The 24,286-nt window shown below is 40.1% G+C and overlaps 1 protein-coding gene across 12 annotated transcripts in view; it reads left to right on the top strand.

Annotated features, from left to right (window-relative positions):
* STK33 (serine/threonine kinase 33) overlaps nucleotides 1-24,286 on the top strand; it is a 229,368-nt gene that overhangs the window by 148,007 nt on the left and 57,075 nt on the right. For all 12 annotated transcript variants that reach the window (XM_030919023.1, XM_030919020.1, XM_030919019.1 and 9 more), the window contains 3 exons: nucleotides 5,744-5,857; nucleotides 11,912-12,016; nucleotides 22,048-22,186. In XM_030919023.1, the coding sequence (XP_030774883.1) occupies nucleotides 5,744-5,857; nucleotides 11,912-12,016; nucleotides 22,048-22,186 (358 nt within the window). The remainder of the gene's footprint in view (nucleotides 1-5,743; nucleotides 5,858-11,911; nucleotides 12,017-22,047; nucleotides 22,187-24,286) is intronic.

The raw sequence follows: 24,286 nt of genomic DNA, 5'->3' as shown, positions 1-24,286 counted from the left end.
AACATACAAGTGCAAGGTGGAAGTCGCCAGTGCTGATGTAGACGCCGCAGCAAGTTATCCAGAAGATCTAGCTAAGACCATTGATAGAAGGTGGCTACACTAAACAACTGATTTAAGCCTTATATGGGAAGAAGATGCTAACTAATCCTTTCATAGCTAGAGAGGAGAAATCAATGTTTGGCTTCACAGCCCCAAAGGATAGGCTAACTCTCCTGTTAGTGGCTAATGAAGCTGGTGACTTTAAGTTGAAGCCAGTGCTCATTTACCATTTTGAAATTCCTAGGGCCTTAAGAATTTATGCTAAATTTACTCTGTGCTCTTTAAATAGAACAACAAAGCCTGAATGATAGCACCTTTGCTTACAGCATGATTTACTGAAATTTTAAGCCCATGTTTGAGACCTACTGCTCAGAAAAAAAGTCTCCTTTCCAAATATTACTGCTCATTGACAATGCACCTGGTCACCCAAAAGCTCTAATGGAGATGTACAAGATGGATGTTGTTTTCATGGCTGCTAACACAGCGTTCATTCTGTAGCCCATGGATCAAAGTGATTTATGTTTTGTAGCCTTATTATTTAGGAGATAAATTTCATAAGGTTATATCTACTACAGATAGTGATGGATCTGGGCAGATTAAGTTGAAAACCTTTGGAAAGGATTCATCATGCTAGAAGCCATTAAGAACATTTGTGATTCATGAGAGAAGGTCTAAATATCAACATTAATGGAGTCTGGTAAACATTGATTCCCACCCTCATGGATGACTGAAGGGTTCAAGTCTTAAGTGGATAAAGTAACTATAGATATAATGGAAACAACAAGAGAACTAGAAGTAGAGCCTGAAGATGGGACTTTTTGCAATCTTATGATAAAACATGAATGAGTGAAGAATTGCTTCTTATGGATGAGCAAAGAAAGTGATTTCTTGAGATGGAATATACTCTGGGTGAAGATGCTGTGAACATTTTTGAAATGACAACAAAATTGAAAATATTACATAAACATAGTTGATAAAGCAGTGGTGGGGTTTGAGAGCACTGGCTTCAGTTTTGAAAGAAGTTCTGCTGTGAGTAAAATGCTATCAAGCAGCATCACATGCTACAGAGAAATATTTTATGAGAGGAAGAGTCAATTGATGCACCAAACTTCATGGTTGTCTCATTTTTAGAAATTGCCACAGCCGTTCCAGTCTTCAACCATCACTACCCTAATCAGTCATCGGTCATCTACATGGAGGCAGGACCTTCCACCAGCAAAGAGATTACAACTGCATTGTTGTTTGTTAGCATTTTTTTTGCAATACAGCATTTAAAAATTTTGTGTACATTTTTAGACATAATGCTATTGCAGTTAATAGATTATAATATAGTGTAAACATAACTTTTATATGCTTTATTGAAATTTTTGCTTTATGGTGGTGGTCTGGACCTGAATACACAATATCTCTGAGGTATCTCTGTATATAATTGAGAGTTGCATATAAATATAAAAATAAAATTATGTTTTGTACCATTTTATAATTATCTAAGTTTTCTGACTTTAATTCTATTATGTGCTGTTAAGTGGTATCAAGGAAGAGAGAGGAGCTAGGTTTTTTTAAAGAGATACAAAGGAAACAGCTCCTTTAGGAACTTTTAGACTGTCTTGGAAGAAAAAAAATGAACCAAAAGGTTTGTAAACAAAAAAGCAATATTATTGTTTGAGGACCAATGCATAAATGGTGATAGGAGTAAAAATAACAGAACAGACACAATTGTGTGAAACAAGGAAACACTTCATGAAGGAGGTGAGTAATCAGTTGGGCATTGAATTTTCTGTTACAAAAGAAAGGAATGTGCACATTAGAAAATACAAAGACAAGCCTCTCATTTACCTGTTGCGTGGTGATATGGTTTGGTTTTGTGTCCCCACCCAAATCTCATCTTGTAGCTCCTGTAATTCCCACTTGTTGTGGGAGGGACCCTGTGGGAGATGATTGAATCATGGGGGCAGGTTTTTCTCGTGTTGTTCTCATGATAGTGACTGGATCTCATAAAATCTGATGGTTTTAAAAATGGGAGTTTCTCTGCACAAACCCTCTCTTTGCCTGCTTCCATCCATGTAAGACGTGACTTGCTCCTCCTTGCCTTCTGCCATGATTGTGAGGCCTCCCCAGCCATGTGGAACTCTAAGTCCAATGAACCTTTTTATTTTGTAAATTGCCCAGTCTCAGGTATGTCTTTATCAGCGGTGTGAAAATGGATAAATACAGTAAATTGGTACCAGGAGTGGGGTGCTGCCAAAAATATACCCACAAATGTAGAAGTGACTTTTTTTTTTTTTTTTTTTTTTTTTGAGATGGAGTCTTGCTCTGTCGCCAGGCTGGAGTGCAGTGGTGCAGTCTCAGCTCACTGCAACCTTCCCCTCCTGGGCTCAAGCTATTCTCATGCTTCAGCCTCCCGAGTAGCTGGGATTGCAGGCACAGGCCACTACACCCAGCTGATTTTTGTATTTTTAGTAGAGATGGGGTTTCACCATGTTGGCCAGGATGGTCTCAATCTCCTGACCTCATAATCTGCCTGCCTTGGCCTCCCAAATACTGGGATTACAGGCATGAGCCACCACACCCGGCCGGAAGTGACTTTGGAACTGGGTAACAGGCAGAGGTTGGAACAATTTGGAGGGCTCAGAACAAGACAGGAAAATGTGGGACAGTTTGGAACTCCCTGGAGACTTGTTGAATGTCTTTGACCAAAATGCTGGTAATGATATGGATGATGAAATTCAGGCTGAGGTGGTTTCAGATGGAGATGAGGAACTTGTTGGGAACTGGAGTAAAGGTGACTCTTGTTATGTTTTACTAAAGTGACTGGCAGCATTTTGCGCCTGCCCTAGAGATTTGTGGAACTTTAAACTTGAGAGAGATGATTTAGGGTATCCGGTGGAAGAACTTTCTAAGCAGCAGAGCATTGTAGAGGTAAGTTGGGTGCTGTTAAAGACATTCAGTTTTATAAGAGAAGCAGAGCATAAAAATTTGGAAAACTTGCAGCCTGCGATAGAAGATGCAATAGAAAAGAAAATCCCATTTTCTGAGGAGAAATTCAAGCTGGCTGCAGAAATTTGCATAAGTAACCAGGAGCCAAATGTTAATCCCCAAGATAATGAGAAAAATGTCTCCAGGGCATGTCAGAGGTCTTCACAGCAGCCCCTCCCATTACCCAGAGTACTAGGAGGAAAAAGTGGTTTCATGGGCTGGGCCCAGGATTCCCAAGCTGTGTGCAGCCTAGGGACTTGGTGCCCTGCATCCTAGCCACTCCAGCCATGGCTGAAAGGGCCCAACATAGAACTTGGGCTGTGGCCTCAGAGGCTGCAAGCCTCAAGCCTTGGCTGCTTTCATGTGGTGTTAAGTCTGCGAGTGCACAGAAGTCAAGAATTAGGGTTTGGGAACCTCCACCTAGATTTCAGAAGATATATGGAAATGCCCAGGCAGAAGTTTGCCACAGGAGCAGGATCCTCAGGGAGAACCTCTTCTAGGGAAGTGCAGAAGGGAAATATGGGGTGGGAGCCCCCACACAGATTCCCTACTGGGGCACTGCCTAATGGAGCTATAAGAAGAGGGCTACCATTCTCCAGACGCCAGAATAGTAGATCCACCGACAGCTTGCACCATGCACCTGGAAAGGCCACAGACACTCAATGTCAGCCTGTGAAAACAGCCAGGAGGGAGGCTGTACCCTGCAAAGCTACAGGGACAGAGCTGCCCAAGACTATGGGAACCTACCTCTTGCTTCAGCGTGACCTGGATGTGAGACATGGAGTCAAAGGAAATCATTTTGGAGCTTTAAGATTTGACTGCCCCACTGGATTTCGGACTTGCATGGGGCCTGTAGCCTTTTTGTTTTGGCCAATTTCTCCAATTTGTAATGGCTATTATTTACCCAATGCCTATACCCCCATTGTATCTAGGAAGTAACTAACTTGCTTTTGATTTTACAGGCTCATAGGCAGAAGGGACTTACCTTGTCTTAGATGTGGACTTTTGAATTAATGCTGAAATGAGTTGAGACTTTGGGGGACTGTTGGGAAGGCATGATTGGTTTTGAAATGTGAAGTTATGAGGTTTGGGAAGGGCCAGAGTTGGAATGATATGGTTTGGCTCTGTGTCCCCACCCAAATTTCATCTTGTAGCTCCCATAATTCCCATGTGTCGTGGGAGGGAACCAGGGGGAGATGATTGAATCACGGGGGCGGGTCTTTTCCATGTTGTTCCCGTGATAGTGAATGGGTCTCACGAGAGCTGATGGTTTTAAAAACGGGAGTTTCTGTGTACAAGCCCTCTCCTTGCCTACTTCCATCCATGTAAGATGTGACTTGCTCCTCCTTGCCTTCTGCCATGATTGTGAAGCCTCCCCAGTCATGTGGAACTGTAAGTCCAATAAACCTTTCTTTTGTAAATTGCCCAGTGTCAGGTATGTCTTTATCAGCATTATGAAAACGGACTGATACACATGGTGAATGTGAAAGTGATCACAGAGAGAGAGAGAGTGGCATTTTGAGAGTGGCATTTCTATGGAAGGCTTTGACTAGCTGATCCAACCAGGGCATTACCTAGTGGCATTAGTTCAGCTCCTCTCCCATGTTCTGGTTCCTATGCATGATGGGTCTAGAAACTGAGTTGATTTGAATCAGGGAGACTGACTCCCCCAAAACCAAATTTACAAGAAATGAAAGTATAAATGAGTTAGCTGTTTATTATTTACAGTGCAAACCAAAATGGTGGTGTTGGCAAAACCAATGTATTCTTTCTTTGTAGGTAGAAGTTAAATGATAAGAGGATGGATTCTTGGTTTGGTTGATGGTTTCATGAGTAGTGGTTATTTTTTTTCTCAGTGCTGATCTGTGTTGAAATTTTTGTCACATATTGCTTTTTCTAAAACAAAAGGAATAAAACAAAAGTGATTTTTAATAAGATAAAGGGAAAGCATTAGCTGTCAAATAAGGAAACATTTGTTCAGTAGTTACTATGTGTTGATTTTGTAGTATAGCTCTCAGAGATTTGGGATTTTTTGGTGTGAGTGTATTTTATATCTGCACACACTTATGTATATGTATTAGTACTCCATTTCTCCTTTTTCTTATGAAGATATTTCATTAATATATTATAGTTTGAAAGAGATTCATTTTTATACTTTTGAGTTTTTCCACATTTCACCATTAGGATTTTTATGGCTTTTCCTCCAAAGGACACTTAATAAAATTCATCAACACTTATTTTTGGTTAAGATGTGTTTATTAATATTGGAGAAAATATGTAGTGTCTTCTATTTGATTTTAACTTGGAGCAGAATCTCTTTTTCCCTTGGGTGAGTATCTGTCAGTATTATATGTTCTTTTTTTTTTTTTTTTTTTTTTTGAGGCAGAGTCTCGCTCTGTCACCCAGGCTGGAGTGCAGCAGTGCCATCTCGGCTCACTGCAAGCTCCGCCTCACAGGTTCTTGCCATTGTCCTGCCTCAGCCTCCCAAGTAGCTGGGATTACAGGTGCCCGCAACCATGCCCGGCTAATTATTTGTATTTTTAGTAGAGATGGGGTTTCACCGCTTTAGCCAGGATGGTCTAGATCTCCTGACCTCATGATCTGCCCGCCTTGGCCTCCCAAAGTGCTGGGATTACAGGCGTGAGCCACCGCACCCGGCCGTTCATTTTAATAGCTGTTAAATGGCATAGGGAGACAAAGAATTCTTTTTTTTTTTTTTTCCCTCCAGGAAATCTATACCTTTGGAAGAATATTGGGAAAAGGGAGCTTTGGAATGGTCATTGAAGCGACAGACAAGGAAACAGAAACGAAGTGGGCAATTAAAAAAGTGAACAAAGAAAAGGTAAGGCTCATTAGCAGCATCCTACTGAGGGAACAGTGTTAGTGCAGGGTGGGTGTGGGCAGTACAACTTTTCACACTAACACAAGCTGCCTCTCACCCTGAGGTCCCAGCCTGGGCTGATCCCCTGGAGAAGCATGGCATTTCTGTAGCCTCCTGGAAAGGGACTAGTTTCTGAACTCAAGTGGGCAAGTGCTGCCTGGAAAAAACAAATGGAAGGAATAATATAACCAATATAACAAAAAATAGGTAAATTTTACCAGAGTATGCTGAAGATAAGGGCTGGTTCTCAGTATCTGTAGGCACAGGGCTGTGGGCTAGAGATATCTTAGCTAGAAGTGCTGATACTCTGTCCTGATGTTGTTTTGATATACTTTTCTCCTATCCTCTCATTTCCTCACTGTTAGCTAATTCTGTTTATTCATCCTGCCTGCTCTTTCACGTTGAATCACTTTTGCTTCAACTATCTACATTATGCTCTTTTATCTGCCACACTCCTCACTAGATTTCCTCTCAAACTGGGAAACGACTGGGCTTCTCTTGATGGTAAAGTCTGAGACCTCAGACTTGACACCTGATCATTTCATCAACCTTTTGCATTTCTGTGCCTGGGAAAAACCAAACAACATTATGGTGTTTTCCCCTAGGATTTGTGATGATAAATATCACATTTAAAAAACAAAATGGTAGGTTTTATGTATTATTTAAAACAAACTATAGCAAATTACATACCATTTCTCTCTAATGTTTAGTAAGGTAACATATCAATCTTAATAAAGGGATTAAGAGCCCTTCTAGAAAATTTTAGAATTCTTTAGAACCATAGGTAGCATCCTAAGTGCTGCCTGAGATGTTATTTCCTTTGCTTCTTTGGTGTTAGGTAGGGTTAGGGGTTCAGTTTTTGGGTTATGTAACTATCATGCCTACTTGCAACTTTAGGAATTAATAATCTTTCATATTCATATTTATGTTGAGAGTTTGTGAGACCGTAAGATAGTAAGATAAAACTATATAGTCAGTATATGAAGTGAATAGTGTAATATTATGTTATATTCAGGTCAAGCCATTTGGGAAGGGGAGAGAAACAGAATCGAGATGGATATTAGGAGAAATTGGGGTAACTTTCCATATCTAGTCTAGACAAAAATTCACTCCTCACAGTCACTATTTCTCTTGATCCTTTAGGTCGAGGGTCCCCAGCCCCCAGGTGTTGGACTGGTACCTGTCCATGGCCTGTTAGGAACCAGGCTCCACACCAGGAGGTGAGCAGCAGGCGAGTGAGCATCACCACCTGAGCTCTGCCTCCTGTCAGATCAGTGGTGGCGTTAGATTCTCATAGGAACACAAACTCTACTGTGAACTGTATATGTGAGGGATCTATGTTGTATGCTCCTTATGAGAATCCAACTAATGCCTGATGATCAGAGGTAGAACAGTTTCACTCTGAAACCATGCCCTCTCCCGCATCCCTGGTTCATGGAAAAGTTGTCTTCCATGAAATCAGTCCCTAGTACTAAAAAGGTCGGGGACTGCTGGTCTAGGTTAACCTATAAATGTGGCTTAATCCTTGGGCGGGGCATAATATGATGGGCAATGTCCCACCCACTCCTGAGATGCTAAAGGTCGAGGAGCAGAGGTAATTGGAAGCTGGAATGACACTAGGTAAAATTTTGATTAGGCAAAATTTGCCTTGTGACTAATTCATTTCCACTCCCTTAAGAACCGTTATGTATTTTCCCAAATCAGGTGGATGGGAGGTGGAGGAATAGGACCTTTGTTTTTCCTTGCAGGGAGATTTTTTATTGGAAATTGTCAGGCCTAAAACTTCCACCTATCAGTTTTTTCTTTACTATTCCTTGCACCCAACCCAGCCTCTCTCTGCTTTCACCTGGACTGACCCTGACACCCATCAGTCCCAGCAGCTTACCTGGGCTGTGCTGCCGCAAGGTTTCAGGGACAGCCCTCATTACTTCAGCCAAGCTCTTTCTCATGGTTTACTTTCTTTCCACCCTTCTGCTTCTCACCTTATTCAATATATTGATGACCTTCTTCTTTGTAGCCCCTCCTTTGAATCTTTTCAACAAGACACTCTTCTGTTCCTTCAGCATTTATTCTCCAAAGGATACCAGGTATCCCCCTCCAAAGCTCAAATTTCTTTTCCATCCGTTACCTACCTTGGCATAATTCTTTATAAAAACACACATGCTCTCCCTGCCAATTGTGTCCGACTGATCTCTCAAACCCCAACACCTTCTACAAAACAACAACTCCTTTCCTTCCTAGGCATGGTTGGATACTTTCGACTTTGGATACCTAGTTTTGCCATCCTAACAAAACCATTATATAAACTCACAAAAGGAAATGTAGCCGACACCATAGATCCTAAATCCATTCCTTGAAGACAGCTTTAGAGACTGCCCCCACCCTAGCTCTCCCTGACTCATCCCAACCTTTTTCATTACACACAGCCGAAGTGCAGGGCTGTGCAGTCAGAATTCTTACACAAGGACCAGGATCGCGTCCTGTAGCCTTTCTGTCCAAACAACTTGACCTTACTGTTTTAGGCTGGCCATCATGTCTCCAGCGGCTGCCGCAGCCCTAATACTTTTAGAGGCCCTCAAAATCACAAACTATGCTCAACTCACTCTCTATAGTTCTCATAACTTCCAAAATCTATTTTCCTCCTCATGCTTGACACATGTACTTTCTGCCCTGCCAGCACCTTCAGCTATACTCACTCTTTGTTGAGTCTCCCACAATTACCATTGTTCCTGGCCCAGACTTCAGTCTGGCCTCCCCCATTATTCCTGATACCACACCTGACCACCATGACTGTGTCTTCCTGATACACCTGACATTCACCCCATTTCCCCATATTTTCTTCTTTCCTGTTCCTCACGCTTTTCACACTTGGTTTATTGATGGCAGTTCCACCAGGCCTAATCGCCACACACCAGCAAAGGCAGGCTATGCTACAGTATCTTCCACATCTATCATTGAGGCTACTGCTCTGCCCCCCTCCACTACCTCTCAGCAAGCCGAACTCATTGCCTTAATTCCGGCCCTCACTCTTGTAAAGGGACTATGCGTCAATATTTATACTGACCCCATATCCTGCACCACCATGCTGTTTTATGAGCTGAAAGGTTTCCACGCTACACAAGGGTCCTCCATCATTAATGTCTCTTTAATAAAAACTACTCTCAAGGCCGCTTTACTTCCAAAAGAAGCTGGAGTCATTCACTGCAAGGGCCATCAAAAGGCATCAGATCCCATGGCTCAGGGCAACGCTTATGCTGATAAGGTAGCTAGAGAAGCAGCCAGCATTCCAACTTCAGTCCCTCACGGTCAGTTTTTCTCCTTTTCATCGGTCACTCCCGCTTACTCTTCCACTGAAACATGCACCTTTCAATCTCTTCCCACACAAGGCAAATGGTTCTTGGACCAAGGAAAATATCTCCTTCCAGCCTCACAGGCCCATTCTATTCTATTGTCATTTCATAACCTCTTCCATGTAGGTTACAAACTGCTAGCCCACCTCTTAGAACCTCTCATTTCCTTTCCATTGTGGAAATCTATCCTTAAGGAAATCACTTCTCGGTGTTCCATCTGCTATTCTACTACTCCTCAGGGATTGTTCAGGACCCCTCCCTTCCATACACATCAAGCTCAGGTATTTGCCCCCGCCCAGGACTGGCAAATTGACTTTACTCACAATGCCTCGAGTCAGGAAACTAAAATACCTCTTGGTCTGGGTAGACACTTTCACTGGATGGGTAGAGGCCTTTCCCACAGGGTCTGAGAAAGCCACCCTTCTGTCAGACATAATTCCTCAGTTTGGCCTTCCCACCTCTATACAGTCTGATAATGGACCAGCCTTTATTAGTCAAAACACCCAAGCAGTTTCTCAGGCTCTTGGTATTTAGTGGCTCCTGGTTTTACCTCAAACTGCCACCCTTAAGTCTCTCTTTAAGTGTATGGAAGATCTTCAGTGACAAAGTACACTCCAATACTTTGACCCTGATGAAGTCCTATTCTTTACTTTTATACTCGCTCTTATTCTCATGCCACCCTCTACCTCTCCCCAGCTATCTCCACCACACTATCAGTCTCACTCTCTCCTAGCCATTTCTAATCCTTCTTTAACAAACAATTGCTGGCTTTGCATTTCTCTTTCATCCAAATTCGACAAGGCTCTGACTTTTTCACTACTAAAAAAAGGGGGGGCGGGGAACTCTGTATATTTTTAAATAAAGAATGTTGTTTTTACCTAAATCAATCTGGCCTGGTATATGACAACATTAAAAAAAATACTGAAGGATAGAGCCCAAATACTCACCAACCAACTAAACAATAACATTGAACCCCCTTGGACACTCTCTAATTGGACGTCCTGGGTACTCCCAATTCTTAATCCTTTAATACCTATTTTTCTCTTTCTTTTATTTGGATCTCGTGTCTTTCGTTTAGTTTCTCAATTCATACAAAACCGTATCCAGGCCATCACCAATAATTCTATATGACAAATACTCCTTCTAACAACCCCACAATATCACCCTTTACCCCAAAATCTTTCTTCAGTTGAATCTCTCACACTCTGGGTTCCCATGCTGCCCCTAATCCCACTCGAAGAAGCCCTGAGAAACATCACCCATTATCTCTCCACACCACCCCCCAAAATTTTCACTGCCCCGACACTTTACCACTATTTTGTTTTTTTGTTTTTTTTAATATAAGAAGACAGGAATGTCAGGCCTCTGCGCCCCAACTAAGCCATCATATCATCCAGATGGCCTGAAGCAACTGAAGATCCACAAAAGTGAAAATAGCCTTAACTGATGACATTCCACCATTGTGATTTGCCTCTGCCCCACCCTAACTGATCAATGTACTTTGTAATCTCCCCCACCCTTAAGAAGGTTCTTTATAATCTCCCCCACCCTTGAGAATGTACACCTCCTGCCCCCAAAACATTGCTATTAACTCCACCGCCTATCCCAAAACCTCTAAGAACTAATGATAATCCCACCACCCTTTGCTGACTTTCTTTTCAGACTCAACCTGCCTGCACCCAGGTGAAATAAACAGCCATGTTGCTCACACAAAGCCAGTTTGGTGTTCTCTTCACACTGACATGTGAGACAGAAATAAAACCCATAAATGAGGACAATGCTTATCCTCAAATAATGGCAATTTCAAGGTCAATAGGGGTGATGATTTGGCAGGGCGGTGTTAGTGAGGGTGGAGAAAGCCCTTCTAGAATTTCTGAGATAGAGGACATTGTAGATAATCAATTACCTACACCCCAAATGAAGTCCTTGTGCTCCTTGGAGTGTTACTGACTTTGCCTTTTGCTCTCTGCATGGTGAGTGTTAGATGTTAGGAGACATCTAACATCTGAAGGCAAGATCTCTCTCTCTTTGTATCTCTGTCTCTCTTTGTCTGTCTGTCTCTCTCTCTCTTTCCATCTCTCTCTCTGTTTCTCCCTCAGTTAACCAGACAGGCCAGGAAATAACACAGTGCAGAGCCAAGTGTAGAATCTCATTGCCTATTATTTTTTTCATATATATGTATAATCAAATCAAAACAAGACAACAGCAAAACAAAATAAAAACTTTTTGTTTTTATCTTCCCCAATTTATGTCCTTGGAAGTAGATTTTGTTTTTATTATGCTAACATCAAGGGATCAACATATTTTTAAAGGAAATGTCAAAAAGCATATTAAAAGTTGGAGTAATTTTAGTAGTTTTGTGAGGGGACAGATACCATGTTGTATCTAAGTTATAGAAACAATTCAAGAAACAGATGTGGCTTGAGGCTAAATTATAGGTAACTTAAAATTGGACAAAGGAAAGAAGGGGCATAATTTAATCTGATCATGGGAATAAATAGCATGATATCATTTGAAAAAGAAACATCTTAAAAAATGTATGAATTCACTTCAAATATGAAGTTATAGGAAAAGAAGTAGGAAAACATAAAATAACAAACTTTTCTGTCGAGGAATGTAGGAGTGATTTTCATTATGTGAAATCTGTGTTTCTTCATTGATTAAGGCTGGAAGCTCTGCTGTGAAGTTACTTGAACGAGAGGTGAACATTCTGAAAAGTGTAAAACATGAACACATCATACATCTGGAACAAGTATTTGAAACGCCAAAGGTAAAGCTCTATTAGGTGCTGCATTTTGAAAGTTGTTATTATTACAAAATGAATATCATTCCATTCTGAAGTAATCCCTTTGGGGCACAGTTGCTCATGTCCTTGGCATGAATCTGTCACTGGAGATTGATGAGAACATTGTGGAGGACTTTTATTATTGATTGTATAATTAGATGTCTGATGATTAGATTGATGTCTTCAGTAATATGTTTTGGGTGGCATGTTGAAAACAAATGTTTAAAATTACAACAACTTCATACACAACCAAACAGTGATTAAAACTTTCTTAGAGGTACCTTTCCTTTTGCTTTGATCCTTAGTTTCTCCATTAAAGTTTATTGGAATCGTTTCAGAATTTTGCAAAGTTAACTACATAATCAAATTGGTATGAGTCTATTTTTCACTATAGTTTGTAGGAGATTTTTTTTATCTATGTCTTACTAATGTGTTTTATCTTCATATTTCCCTAGATGTTATCATTCTTCTCTTTACCTGTAATTTTTATTTAGAGTTGTTCAGAAGCCTGGATTATTGGCCATTCTGCCTCCAGATTGTTTAATGCTTGTGGGCTTGGGTGTTTTCTCTTAGAAGAGTAATAATGTATGGATTAGGCATAAGAACTCTGGAATCATATTGCCTGTGCATTTGAATCCTGTCTCCACCACTTCTTAGTTATCCATGAGACCATGGACAAGTTATTCAACTTGCCCATATCACAGTTTCCTCATCTGTAAAATGGGCTTGTTAATAGTGTTGACCTCACTTGGTTGCTGTTGAAGGATTACATGAGACAATTGATATAAAGCATCTGTCTCATTAAATGGTAGCTATTGTTCTCTGTCTCCTAGGCCAGTCTCTAAGGTAGTAATAGTCAATTTGGGTTGTGCATTATGCTTGATTCATTAGGGGTGCTTGATAGCAATTAAAGACCACAGTTATCCTTTATGAGAGCAGTATATGGCAATGATGCCCAAAGTCTCTGCTCTTTTCAGTCTTAGAGTTGTGATTTCTTTTATCCCCAAATCTTCTTAGAATAGTTTTTTTCGTCATCATCAGTTTTAAGCCATTTGATTATAATGTGCCTTGATCATTTTCTTCATTTTTTTTTGTGTGTGTGTATGTGTGTGTTTGGGGTTCAGTTATCTGTGAGTTTATGGTTTTCATCAAATTTAGGAAATTGGGGGCTACTGTTTCCTCACATTTGTATTTGCCTTCCCCTCACTCCACTTTGTGGTCTCCAAGCTAGATTGCTTGATATTGTCCACAGTTCGCTGATATTGTCCACAGTTCGCTAAAACATTTTTTATCTCCTTGTTTCATTTTGTATAGTTTCTGTTGTTGTCTTCAAATTCAGTAATCTCTCTGTGTAGCATTGTATGTGTCGTTAATCTCTTCCAGTGGAAATACAATTTGGTTTTTAAAATATATACGTATATTCCATGTGTCTACTTTACATGCTCAGTCTTCTTGAAGAGAGTTATAATAACTGTTTTCATGTCCTTGTCTACTAATTTTATCATGGGTGTCATTTCTAGGTCACTTTCAATTTATTGGGTTTTTTCCCCCCCTCATTATGGGTTCTACTTTCCTGCTGCTTTATATGCCTATTAATTTTTGGCCAGATGCCAGATGTTGTGAATTTTACCTTGTTAGATGCTAGATATTTTAATATTCTAATGATTATTCTTAAGCGTTATTCTAGGATATAGTTAAGTCACTTGGAAACAGTTTGATACTTTTTGAAGCTTGCTTTAAGCTTCGTTAGGTGGCACCAAAGCAACCTTTAGGAATAATTTTTTCCTATTCCTGAGGGGCTGTCCCCAGTGCTCCATGAATTATGAGGTTTACCTCTGGCTCATGGGAGCACAACAGTTCCTGGCTGTGTGTAAGCTCCAGTGATTGTTCTCTCTGCCCCTTTTGCATATTTTCCCCCCAGCTTTGGGTAGTTTCCTCATGCACATGTGTTGATTCATACTCTCCTGAAGAATTGAGGGGAGTCCTCTGCAAATCTCTGGAGATTTCTCTCTGTACAGCATTCTCCTCTTTGATGCTCTGTCCTGTGAACTTTAGTTGTCTTGGCCTTCCTGGGATTCTGGCTCCATGCCCTCTACTCATGGAGACTGCTAGACTCTGCTTGGTTTCCCTCTCCCTGTTCTGTGGTCCGGAAACTCTCTAGACAGCAAGCTAGAATAATCATGGGGACTGCCTCATGTGTTTCCTCTCTCTCAGGAATAACTACCCTATGCTGGCTGATGTTTAATGTGTAAAAATTACTGTTTTCTATATTTTGCCCAGTTCTTAAGTTGTTTCAGGTGGGAAGATAAGTCTGGTCTTTGTTACTTCATTATGAACACAAGCGGGAGTCTAAATCTAGAATAAGTTTGAAGGCAGAGGAAACCATCATTTGTGATTTTTCCAGTGCATTGCTTTCCAAACTTAATTCACGTAGGTCAGGTCTGACCCCTTCTGCCTCATAAACACACACAAGCATGTAGACCTTCTATTGAAGCCATCTGAAGTACTAATAGAAATTGCCACCTGATTGGTTGTGCCATGGTACAGATAATCCAGTCTGACTATGCTATGGTTTCTTGTGAGTCTAAATGTTCTCCAGGTCTACACAATTGTTTCTAATAATTATAAAACAGTTATAACTTATATAACTTTGACCAACTTATGTATTTAAAATTGACATCAATTTATATTTCAAGTACTGCTAATCCAACCTTTCCTTCCAAATAGTTCACTTATCATTTTAGGTACCAGTGAACTGTACAGTCCTGTCAATGGAAAAAATATGGTCTAGTTCAAAAGCTTATTTATGTGTTAGATTTTATAGTTACTTTTGAAATTCTAAAACTGCCTGAGATTCAGTGAATCTGAATTGTGCTATAGGAAGAAAGGATGTTAACCTTTGCTTTCTGTTTTGTACTTACTGATTGAACACAGAAGTTGCGCTAACAGTGCTTATAAGAACAAAATCAGACCTCAAGATCTTAAAAACAACAAAAATCTAGCAGCATAGGTTAGAATGGAGACATAAAGGGTACCCTGTGTTTGAATAGAAATGTGTATGGAAAAGACTTGCTTTTTAGTTGACTGTGAATCTTTTTTGACTCAATAGATGGCTTGGCTGTCGGAATACCTAAAGTGATCTTAATATGCCCCTATATGAACAGCAAATATGGAATTTATATACCCCTACATGAACAGCAAATATGAAACAGGCATTTCATCTATGACTTCTTAGCACCCACACCCAGTTAGTCACTAAGTCCCACTGTTGCTTTCTTGTTGGTGTTTTTAAATCTTTTCATTTTCCTCCTTCTGGTCTCGATTCTATGCCTCACATCTACCCTCTATAAACAAAAGTCAGCATACTACAGTTTGAGAGCCACATTGGGCCTGCTGCCTTTTTCTTTTTTATGACCCATAAGCTAAGTTTCTACATTTCCAAATGGTTGCAAAAGTGTAAAAGAGTGATATTTCTTGACATGTAAAAATTCTATAAACCTGAAATTTTCAAGTCTAGAAGTAAAGCTTTGTTGTGTTGTTTATGGCTGCTTTCTCCTGCTATAGCAACAGCACTGAGTAGTTGTGAAAGAGACTCCATGGCCTGCAAAGCCAATAATATTTGTTGTTGGGTCTGCTCTCTATAGCAAAGGTTTGTTGAGCCGTGTTCTGCATTGCTGCTAGAGTGTTCATTTAGAAATGCACAATTGGTAATATCATACACATGCACCCCCGCAACCCTGGCACTAGCTTAAAATTCTTCAGTGGCTCCTTATTGCATATAGGAAAAAAAATCCGTACTCCTTATCGTGATATCCAGAACTCTTTACAACCCGGCCCAAACCTGTTCTTTCTAGCCTCACTCCTCACCACTTCATTCTTCTCCACCCTACCAAGTTCACCATGTTATTATTGTTATTATTTTATAATATATGTGTATTTTTACATTTTTTAAAATTATACTTTAAGTTCTAGGGTACGTGTGTATAACGTGCAGGTTTGTTACATATGTATACTTGTGCCATGTTGGTGTGCTGCACCCATCAATTCATCAGCACCCATCAACTCGTCATTTACATCAGGTATAACTCCCAATGCAATCCCTCCCCCCTTCCCCCTCCCCCCTCCCCATGATAGGCCCCAGTGTGTGATGTTCCCCTTACCGAGTCCAAGTGATCTCATTGTTCAGTTCCCACCTATGAGTGAGAACATGCGGTGTTTGGTTTTCTGTTCTTGCGATAGTTTGCTGAGAATGATGGTTTCCAGCTGCATCCATGTCCCTACAAAGGACACAAACTCATCCTTTTTTATGGCTGCATAGTATTCCATGGTGTCTATGTGCCACATTTTCTTAATCCACTCTGTCACTGATGGACATTTGGGTTGATTCCAAGTCTTTGCTATTGTGAATAGTGCCGCAATAAACATATGTGTGCATGTGTCTTTATAGCAGCATGATTTATAATCCTTTGGGTATATACCCAGTAATGAGATGGCTGGGTCATATGGTACTTCTAGTTCTAGATCCTTGAGGAATCGCCATACTGTTTTCCATAATGGTTGAACTAGTTTACAATCCCACCAACAGTGTAAAAGTGTTCCTATTTCTCCACATCCTCTCCAGCACCTGTTGTTTCCTGACTTTTTAATGATTGCCATTCTAACTGGTGTGAGATGGTATCTCATTGTGGTTTTGATTTGCATTTCTCTGATGGCCAGTGATGATGAGCATTTTTTCATGTGTCTGTTGGCTGTATGAATGTCTTCTTTTGAGAAATGTCTGTTCGTGTCCTTTGCCCACTTTTTGATGGGGTTGTTTGTTTTTTTCTTGTAAATTTGTTTGAGTTCTTTGTAGGTTCTGGATATTAGCCCTTTGTCAGATGAGTAGATTGCAAAAATTTTCTCCCATTCTGTAGGTTGCCTGTTCACTCTGATGGTAGTTACTTTTGCTGTGCAGAAGCTCTTCAGTTTAATTAGATCCCATTTGTCAGTTTTGGCTTTTGTTGCCATTGCTTTTGGTGTTTTAGACATGAAGTCCTTGCCCATGCCTATGTCCTGAATGGTATTACCTAGGTTTTCTTCTAGGGTTTTTATGGTATTAGGTCTAACATTTAAGTCTCTAATCCATCTTGAATTAATTTTCGTATAAGGAGTAAGGAAAGGATCCAGTTTCAGCTTTCTTGTTATGGCTAGCCAATTTTCCCAGCACCATTTATTAAATAGGGAATCCTTTCCCCATTTCTTGTTTTTGTCAGGTTTGTCAAAGATCAGATGGCTGTAGATGTGTGGTATTATTTCTGAGGACTCTGTTCTGTTCCATTGGTCTATATCTCTGTTTTGGTACCAGTACCATGCTGTTTTGGTTATTGTAGCCTTGTAGTATAGTTTGAAGTCAGGTAGCGTGATGCCTCCAGCTTTGTTCTTTTGACTTAGGATTGTCTTGGCAATGCAGGCTCTTTTTTGGTTCCATATGAACTTTAAAGCGGTTTTTTCCAATTCTGTGAAGAAACTCATTGGTAGCTTGATGGGGATGGCATTGAATCTATAAGTTACCTTGGGCAGTATGGCCATTTTCATGATATTGATTCTTCCTATCCATGAGCATGGTATGTTCTTCCATTTGTTTGTGTCCTCTTTTATTTCACTGAGCCACTGCTCAGAACTACTGTTTGTAGTTCTCCTTGAAGAGGTCCTTTACATCCCTTGTAAGTTGGATTGCTAGGTATTTTATTCTCTTTGAAGCAATTGTGAATGGAAGTTCATTCATGATTTGGCTCTCTGTTTGTCTGTTACTGGTGTATAAGAATGCTTGTGATTTTTGCACATTAATTTTGTATCCTGAGACTTTGCTGAAGTTGCTTATCAGCTTAAGGAGATTTTGGGCTGAGACAATGGGGTTTTCTAAATATACAGTGATGTCATCTGCAAACGGACAATTTGACTTCTTCTTTTCCTAACTGAATACCCTTGATTTCTTTCTCTTGCCTGATTGCCCTAGCCAGAACTTCCAACACTATGTTGAATAGGAGTGGTGAGAGAGGGCATCCCTGTCTTGTGCCAGTTGTCAAAGGGAATTTTTCCAGTTTTTGCCCATTCAGTATGATATTGGCTGTGGGTTTGTCATAAGTAGCTCTTATTATTTTGAGGTACTTTCCATCAATACCGAATTTATTGAGCGTTTTTAGCATGAAGGGCTGTTGAATTTTGTCAAAGGCCTTTTCTGCATCTATTGAGATAATCATGTGGTTCTTGTCTTTGGTTCTGTTTATATGCTGGATTACGTTTATTGATTTGCAAATGTTGAACCAGCCTTGCATCCCAGGGATGAAGCCCACTTGATCATGGTGGATAAGCTTTTTGATGTGCTGCTGAATCCGGTCTGCCAGTATTTTATTGAGGATTTTTGCATCGATGTTCATCAGGGATATTGCTGTAAAATTCTCTTTTTTTTGTTGTGTCTCCCAGGCTTTGGTATCAGGATGAAGTTGGCCTCATAAAATGAGTTAGGGAGGATTCCCTCTTTTTCTATAGATTGGAATAGTTTCAGAAGGAATGGTACCAGCTCCTCCTTGTACCTCTGGTAGAATTCAGCTGTGAATCCATCTGGTCCTGGACTTGTTTTAGTTGGTAGGCCATTAATTATTGCCTCAATTTCAGAGCCTGCTATTGGTCTATTCAGGGTTTCAACTTCTTCCTGGTTTAGTCTTGGAAGAGTGTAAGTGTCCAGGAAATTATCCCATTTCTTCTAGATTTTCTAGTTTATTTGCGTAGAGGTGTTTATAGTATTCTCTGATGGTAGTTTGTATTTCTGTGGGGTCAGTGGTGATATCCCCTGTATCATTTTTTATTGCGTCTATTTGATTCTTCTCTCTTTTCTTCTTTATTAGTCTTGCTAGCGGTCTATCAATTTTGTTGATCTTTTCAAAAAACCAACTCCTGGATTCATTGATTTTTTGGAGGGTTTTTTGTGTCTCTATCTCCTTCAGTTCTGCTCTGATCTTCGTTATTTCTTGCCTTCTGCTAGCTTTTGAATGTGTTTGCTCTTGCTTCTCCAGTTCTTTTAATTGTGATGTTAGAGTGTCAATTTTAGATCTTTCCAGCTTTCTCTTGTGGGCATTTAGTGCTATAAATTTCCCTCTGCACACTGCTTTAAATGTGTCCCAGAGATTCTGGTATGTTGTATCTTTGTTCTCATTGGTTTCAAAGAACATCTTTATTTCTGCCTTCATTTCATTATGTACCCGGTAGTCATTCAGGAGCAGGTTATTCAGTTTCCATGTAGTTGAGCGGTTTTGATTGAGTTTCTTGGTCCTGAGTTCTAGTTTGATTGCACTGTGGTCTGAGAGACAGTTTGTTATAATTTCTGTTCTTGTACATTTGCTAAGGAGTGCTTTACTTCCAATTATGTGGTCAATTTTGGAATAAGTGCGATGTGGTGCTGAGAAGAATGTATATTCTGTTGATTTGGGGTGGAGAGTTCTATAGATGTCTATTAGGTCTGCTTGCTGCAGAGATGAGTTCAATTCCTGGATATCCTTGTTAACTTTCTGTCTCCTTGATCTGTCTAATGTTGACAGTGGGGTATTGAAGTCTCCCATTATTATTGTATGGGAGTCTAAGTCTCTTTGTAAGTCTCTAAGGACTTGCTTTATGAATCTGGGTGCTCCTGTATTGGGTGCATATATATTTAGGATAGTTAGCTCTTCCTGTTGAATTGATCCCTTTACCATTATGTAATGGCCTTCTTTGTCTCTTTTGATCTTTGATGGTTTAAAGTCTATTTTATCAGAGACTAGGATTTCAACCCCTGCTTTTTTTTGTTCTCCATTTGTTTGGTAGATCTTCCTCCATCCCTTTATTTTGAGCCTATGTATGTCTCTGCATGTGAGATGGGTCTCCTGAATACAGCAGACTGGTGGGTCTTGAGTCTTTATCCAGTTTGCCAGTCTGTGTCTTTTAATTGGAGCATTTAGTCCATTAACATTTAAGGTTAATATTGTTATGTGTGAACTTGATCCTGCCATTATGATATTAACTGGTTATTTTGCTCGTTAGTTGATGCGGTTTCTTCCTAGCCTCGATGGTCTTTACATTTTGGCATGTTTTTGCAATGGCTGGTACTGATTGTTCCTTTCCATGTTTAGGGCTTCCTTCAGGGTCGCTTGTAAGGCAGGCCTGGTGGTGACAAAATCTCTAAGCATTTACTTATCTATAAAGGATTCTATTTCTCCTTCACTGATGAAACTTAGTTTGGCTGGATATGAAATTCTGGGTTGAAAATTCTTTTCTTTAAGAATGTTGAATATTGGCCCCCACTCTCTTCTGGCTTGTAGAGTTTCTTCCGAGAGATCTGCTGTTAGTGTGATGGGCTTCCCTTTGTGGGTAACCCGACCTTTCTCTCTGGCTGCCCTTAAGATTTTTTCCTTCATTTCAACTTTGGTGAATCTGGCAATTATGTGTCTTGGAGTTGCTCTTCTTGAGGAGTACCTTTGTGGCGTTCTCTGTATTTCCTGAATTTGAATGTTGGCCTGCCCTACTAGGTTGGGGAAGTTCTCCTGGATGATATCCTGAAGAGTGTTTTCCAACTTGGTTCCATTTTCCCCCTCACTTTCAGGCACCCCAATCAGACGTAGATTTGGTCTTTTTACATAATCCCATACTTCTTGCAGGCTTTGTTCATTTCTTTTTCTTCTTTTTTCTTTTGGTTTCTCTTCTCGCTTTATTTCCTTTATTTGTTCCTCAGTCGCTGATACTCTTTCTTCCAGTTGATCGAGTCGGTTACTGAAGCTTGTGCATTTGTCACGTATTTCTCGTGTCATGGTTTTCATCTCTGTCATTTCGTTTATGACCTTCTCTGCATTAATTATTCTAGTTATCAATTCTTCCACTCTTTTTTCAAGATTTTTAGTTTCTTTGCCCTGGGTACGTAATTCCTCCTTTAGCTCTGAGAAGTTTGATGGACTGAATCCTTCTTCTCTCATCTCGTCAAAGTCATTCTCCGACCAGCTTTGATCCGTTGCTGGCGATGAGCTGCGCTCCTTTGCAGGGGGAGATGCGCTCTTATTTCTTGAATTTCCAGCTTTTCTGCCCTGCTTTTTTCCCATCTTCGTGGTTTTATCTGCCTGTGGTCTTTGATGATGGTGACATACTGATGGGGTTTTGGTATAGGTGTTCTTCCTGTTTGTTATTTTTTCTTCTAACAGTCAGGACCCTCAGCTGTAGGTCTGTTGGAGATTGCTTGAGGTCCACTCTAGACCCTGTTTGCTTGGGTGTCAGCAGCAGAGGCTGCAGAAGATAGAATATTGCTGATCAACGAGTGTACCTGTCTGATTCTTGCTTTGGGAGCTTCCTCTCAGGGGTGTACTCCACCGTGTGAGGTGTGGGGTATCAGACTGCCCCTAGTGGGGGATGTCTCCCAGTTAGGCTACTCAGGGGCCAGGGACCCACTTGAGCAGGCAGTCTGTCCGTTCTCAGATCTCAACCTCCATGTTGGGAGATCCACTGCTCTCTTCAAAGCTGTCAGACAGAGTCGTTTGCATCTGCAGAGGTTTCTGCTGCTGTTTTTCCTCCATGTTATTAACACAGATTATTCTTTTAACCGCCAGTGCTGTTTCAAGCTTTGGAGTTTTTGTAAATACCATGTGCTCTGCCTATTCTTTCCCACATTCTCTATCTATAAATCCCTATTCAGACATCCAGATCTGGCCTTAATATTTCTTCTCCAGGGGCATTCTTTAGACAGAGGCTTCCCCCTTCTGTCACTCCATGGCATTTGGGACCATTAGCACTTATCACATGATACTGTAACGATAAGTATTTGTGAGCTTCTTGGGGATAAAGACTGTGTCTTTACCTTTTTGTTTCTCTAGTATCCACTGTGATATCTTGTACATAATAGATAATACTTTTCAATGAATAAATTAATGATTATGACTGTGATTGTATATGTGATATATAACATTTTAAACATCCCTAGATACATAATTTGATCTCTCTCTCTGATATATATATAATGTCAGAAAATGTACCTTGTGATGGAGCTTTGTGAGGATGGAGAACTCAAAGAAATTCTGGACAGGAAAGGACATTTCTCAGAGAATGAGACAAGGTGGATCATTCAAAGTCTTGCATCAGCTATAGCATATCTTCACAATAATGGTAAGAAGAGGGTTATCCAGCTCATTGACTCCATGAATACTGATGTCACTTTTGTTTAAGGGTAATTGTATTCCAGATTCATAGTCATAAATAACACCTGCTAATATAGAAGATTTAATTTTTTAGTTAAAAAATTGTTTCCTTTTTAACTTTCTTTGTAAATATGTTTTAATTAGAAACAAGGCAGGTATACAATACATTTGTATATGAACAAAGATGAAATTATGAACATTTTTTATTCAACAGTTTGAAGAGCAGCTAATGTTACAAAATCAAAGGTAGACAAATCAGTGGTAAAGGTTAAGTTCCCAAAAACATCTGTTAATCATAACATTAGAATCTGTATGTTCTAGGCATTTTTTTTTGTCTTTTTAGACTTTATATTAGAGCAGTTGTAGATTCACAGTAAAACTTAGCAGAAGGTAGAGAGATTTTCTATATCCTCCCCTGCTCCCACACATGCACAACCTGCCCACTATCAGAATTCCCCACTAGAGTGATATATTGCATTGACATATCATTGTCACCTGAAGTGAGCTTATATTAGGATTCACTCTTGGGGTTTTGACAAATGCGTAAAGTCATTTATCCACCATTATAGTATCATACAGAGTGGTTTCATGGTACTTTATAAACTACATTTAAAAATAATTCGAATTGCCTTACTGTTCTTAGGTGTTACTGCTGCTGCTCCTCCCCCCGTTTTTTTCCCTTCAAGGTTAGTTTGGCTTACATGTGGCTTTAGAACCTTCTCATTTTACAGATGAACAAAAACTTTGTTCCAGAGAAGTACAGTGACATGGTTTGGTGTGCCAGAGCTGGTACTGGAACCCAGGGGTTCATTCAGCAGATAGTTCCCGAGCACCTCCTGCACTGAGATTGGTCCTGGATTACAAAGATTAAAAGACAAGGCCCCTGCCCTCCAAGGAACTTGGGCTGGTGGGAGATTGAGTACTGAAAACAAGTTGTAATTCAGTGTGATAATCTCCCCAATGGAAAGCCATATAAAGCACAAGGATTATAGGAGTCTAGGTACCTCATTTGGCTTGGAAAGTCAGGAAAGAATTCACTGAAGGAGCAGTATTTGATCTGAGGAATACAAACTCAGAAAAAAATTAAAAAGGCAGGCCTTCCAGGCAGAGGGAAATGATTTTTTCAAGGGCTTAATATTAGGCTATTGTCAGTCCTTCCCTATTAAGTTATAAATTCAGTATAATTCCAAACAAAATCTTAGCAACATTTTTCATGGAACTTGATAAGATTATTCTCAAATGGGTAAAAAGTAGCCAACAATGAGAAAGAAAAACAATGGAGGCAGCAGGGAGCTCTGCCCTGGCAAGGATAAAAGCATAATGATATGTTTGTTAAAGCTGTGTGGTATTTATGTAAAAAGAGACAAGAAGAGCAATGGAAACAATAAAAATTCCAAAAACAAAGCCTAGGAATTGTGTAAGGGAGCTATAAATGACTAGGTATAATTGCCAGTTCAGGACTCATTCAATACATTCCCCTGGCAATTATGTGTATAACTTTTTTTTTTTTTTTTTTTTTTTTTTTGAGACAGAGTCTTGGTCTGTAACCCAGACTGGAGCACAGTGACGCAATCTTGGCTCACTGCATTCTGTGCTTCCCAGGCTCATGCTCTTCTCCTGCCTCAGCCTCCTGAGTAGCTGGGACTACAGGTGCCCGCCACCATGCCTGGCTAATTTTTTGTATTTTTAGTAGAGACGGGGTTTCACCATGTTAGCCAGGATGGTCTCGATCTCCTGACCTCCTGATCCACCTGCCTCAGTCTCCCAAAGTGCTGGGATTACAGGCGTGAGCCACGTGCCTGGCCATGTATAACTTTTTAAGTCTAGGGAAATGACTGTAATAGATATGAACTGAATTAATTATTTTCAAAGGAAGTGTTTGGTATGTGGTTATTTGTATGTACATAAAAATTGTACCTGAGCTCTGACATGTTCAACTGGAGATTTTATGTCTCAAGGGTTTTTGTTTGTTTGGTTTTTATTTTACTACATAAAGAGTAGGAAAATGTGTGTTGATGTTGTAGAAAAATATACTGAAGTAAGTATAGTTTGTATATATGTAGCCAAG

Source organism: Rhinopithecus roxellana, chromosome 15 (genome assembly GCF_007565055.1).
Source record: "Rhinopithecus roxellana isolate Shanxi Qingling chromosome 15, ASM756505v1, whole genome shotgun sequence".
Classification (NCBI taxonomy): domain Eukaryota; kingdom Metazoa; phylum Chordata; class Mammalia; order Primates; family Cercopithecidae; genus Rhinopithecus; species Rhinopithecus roxellana.
The sequence above is the reverse complement of the archived record's forward strand: the minus strand, read 5'-3'. Positions and strand labels throughout refer to the sequence as shown.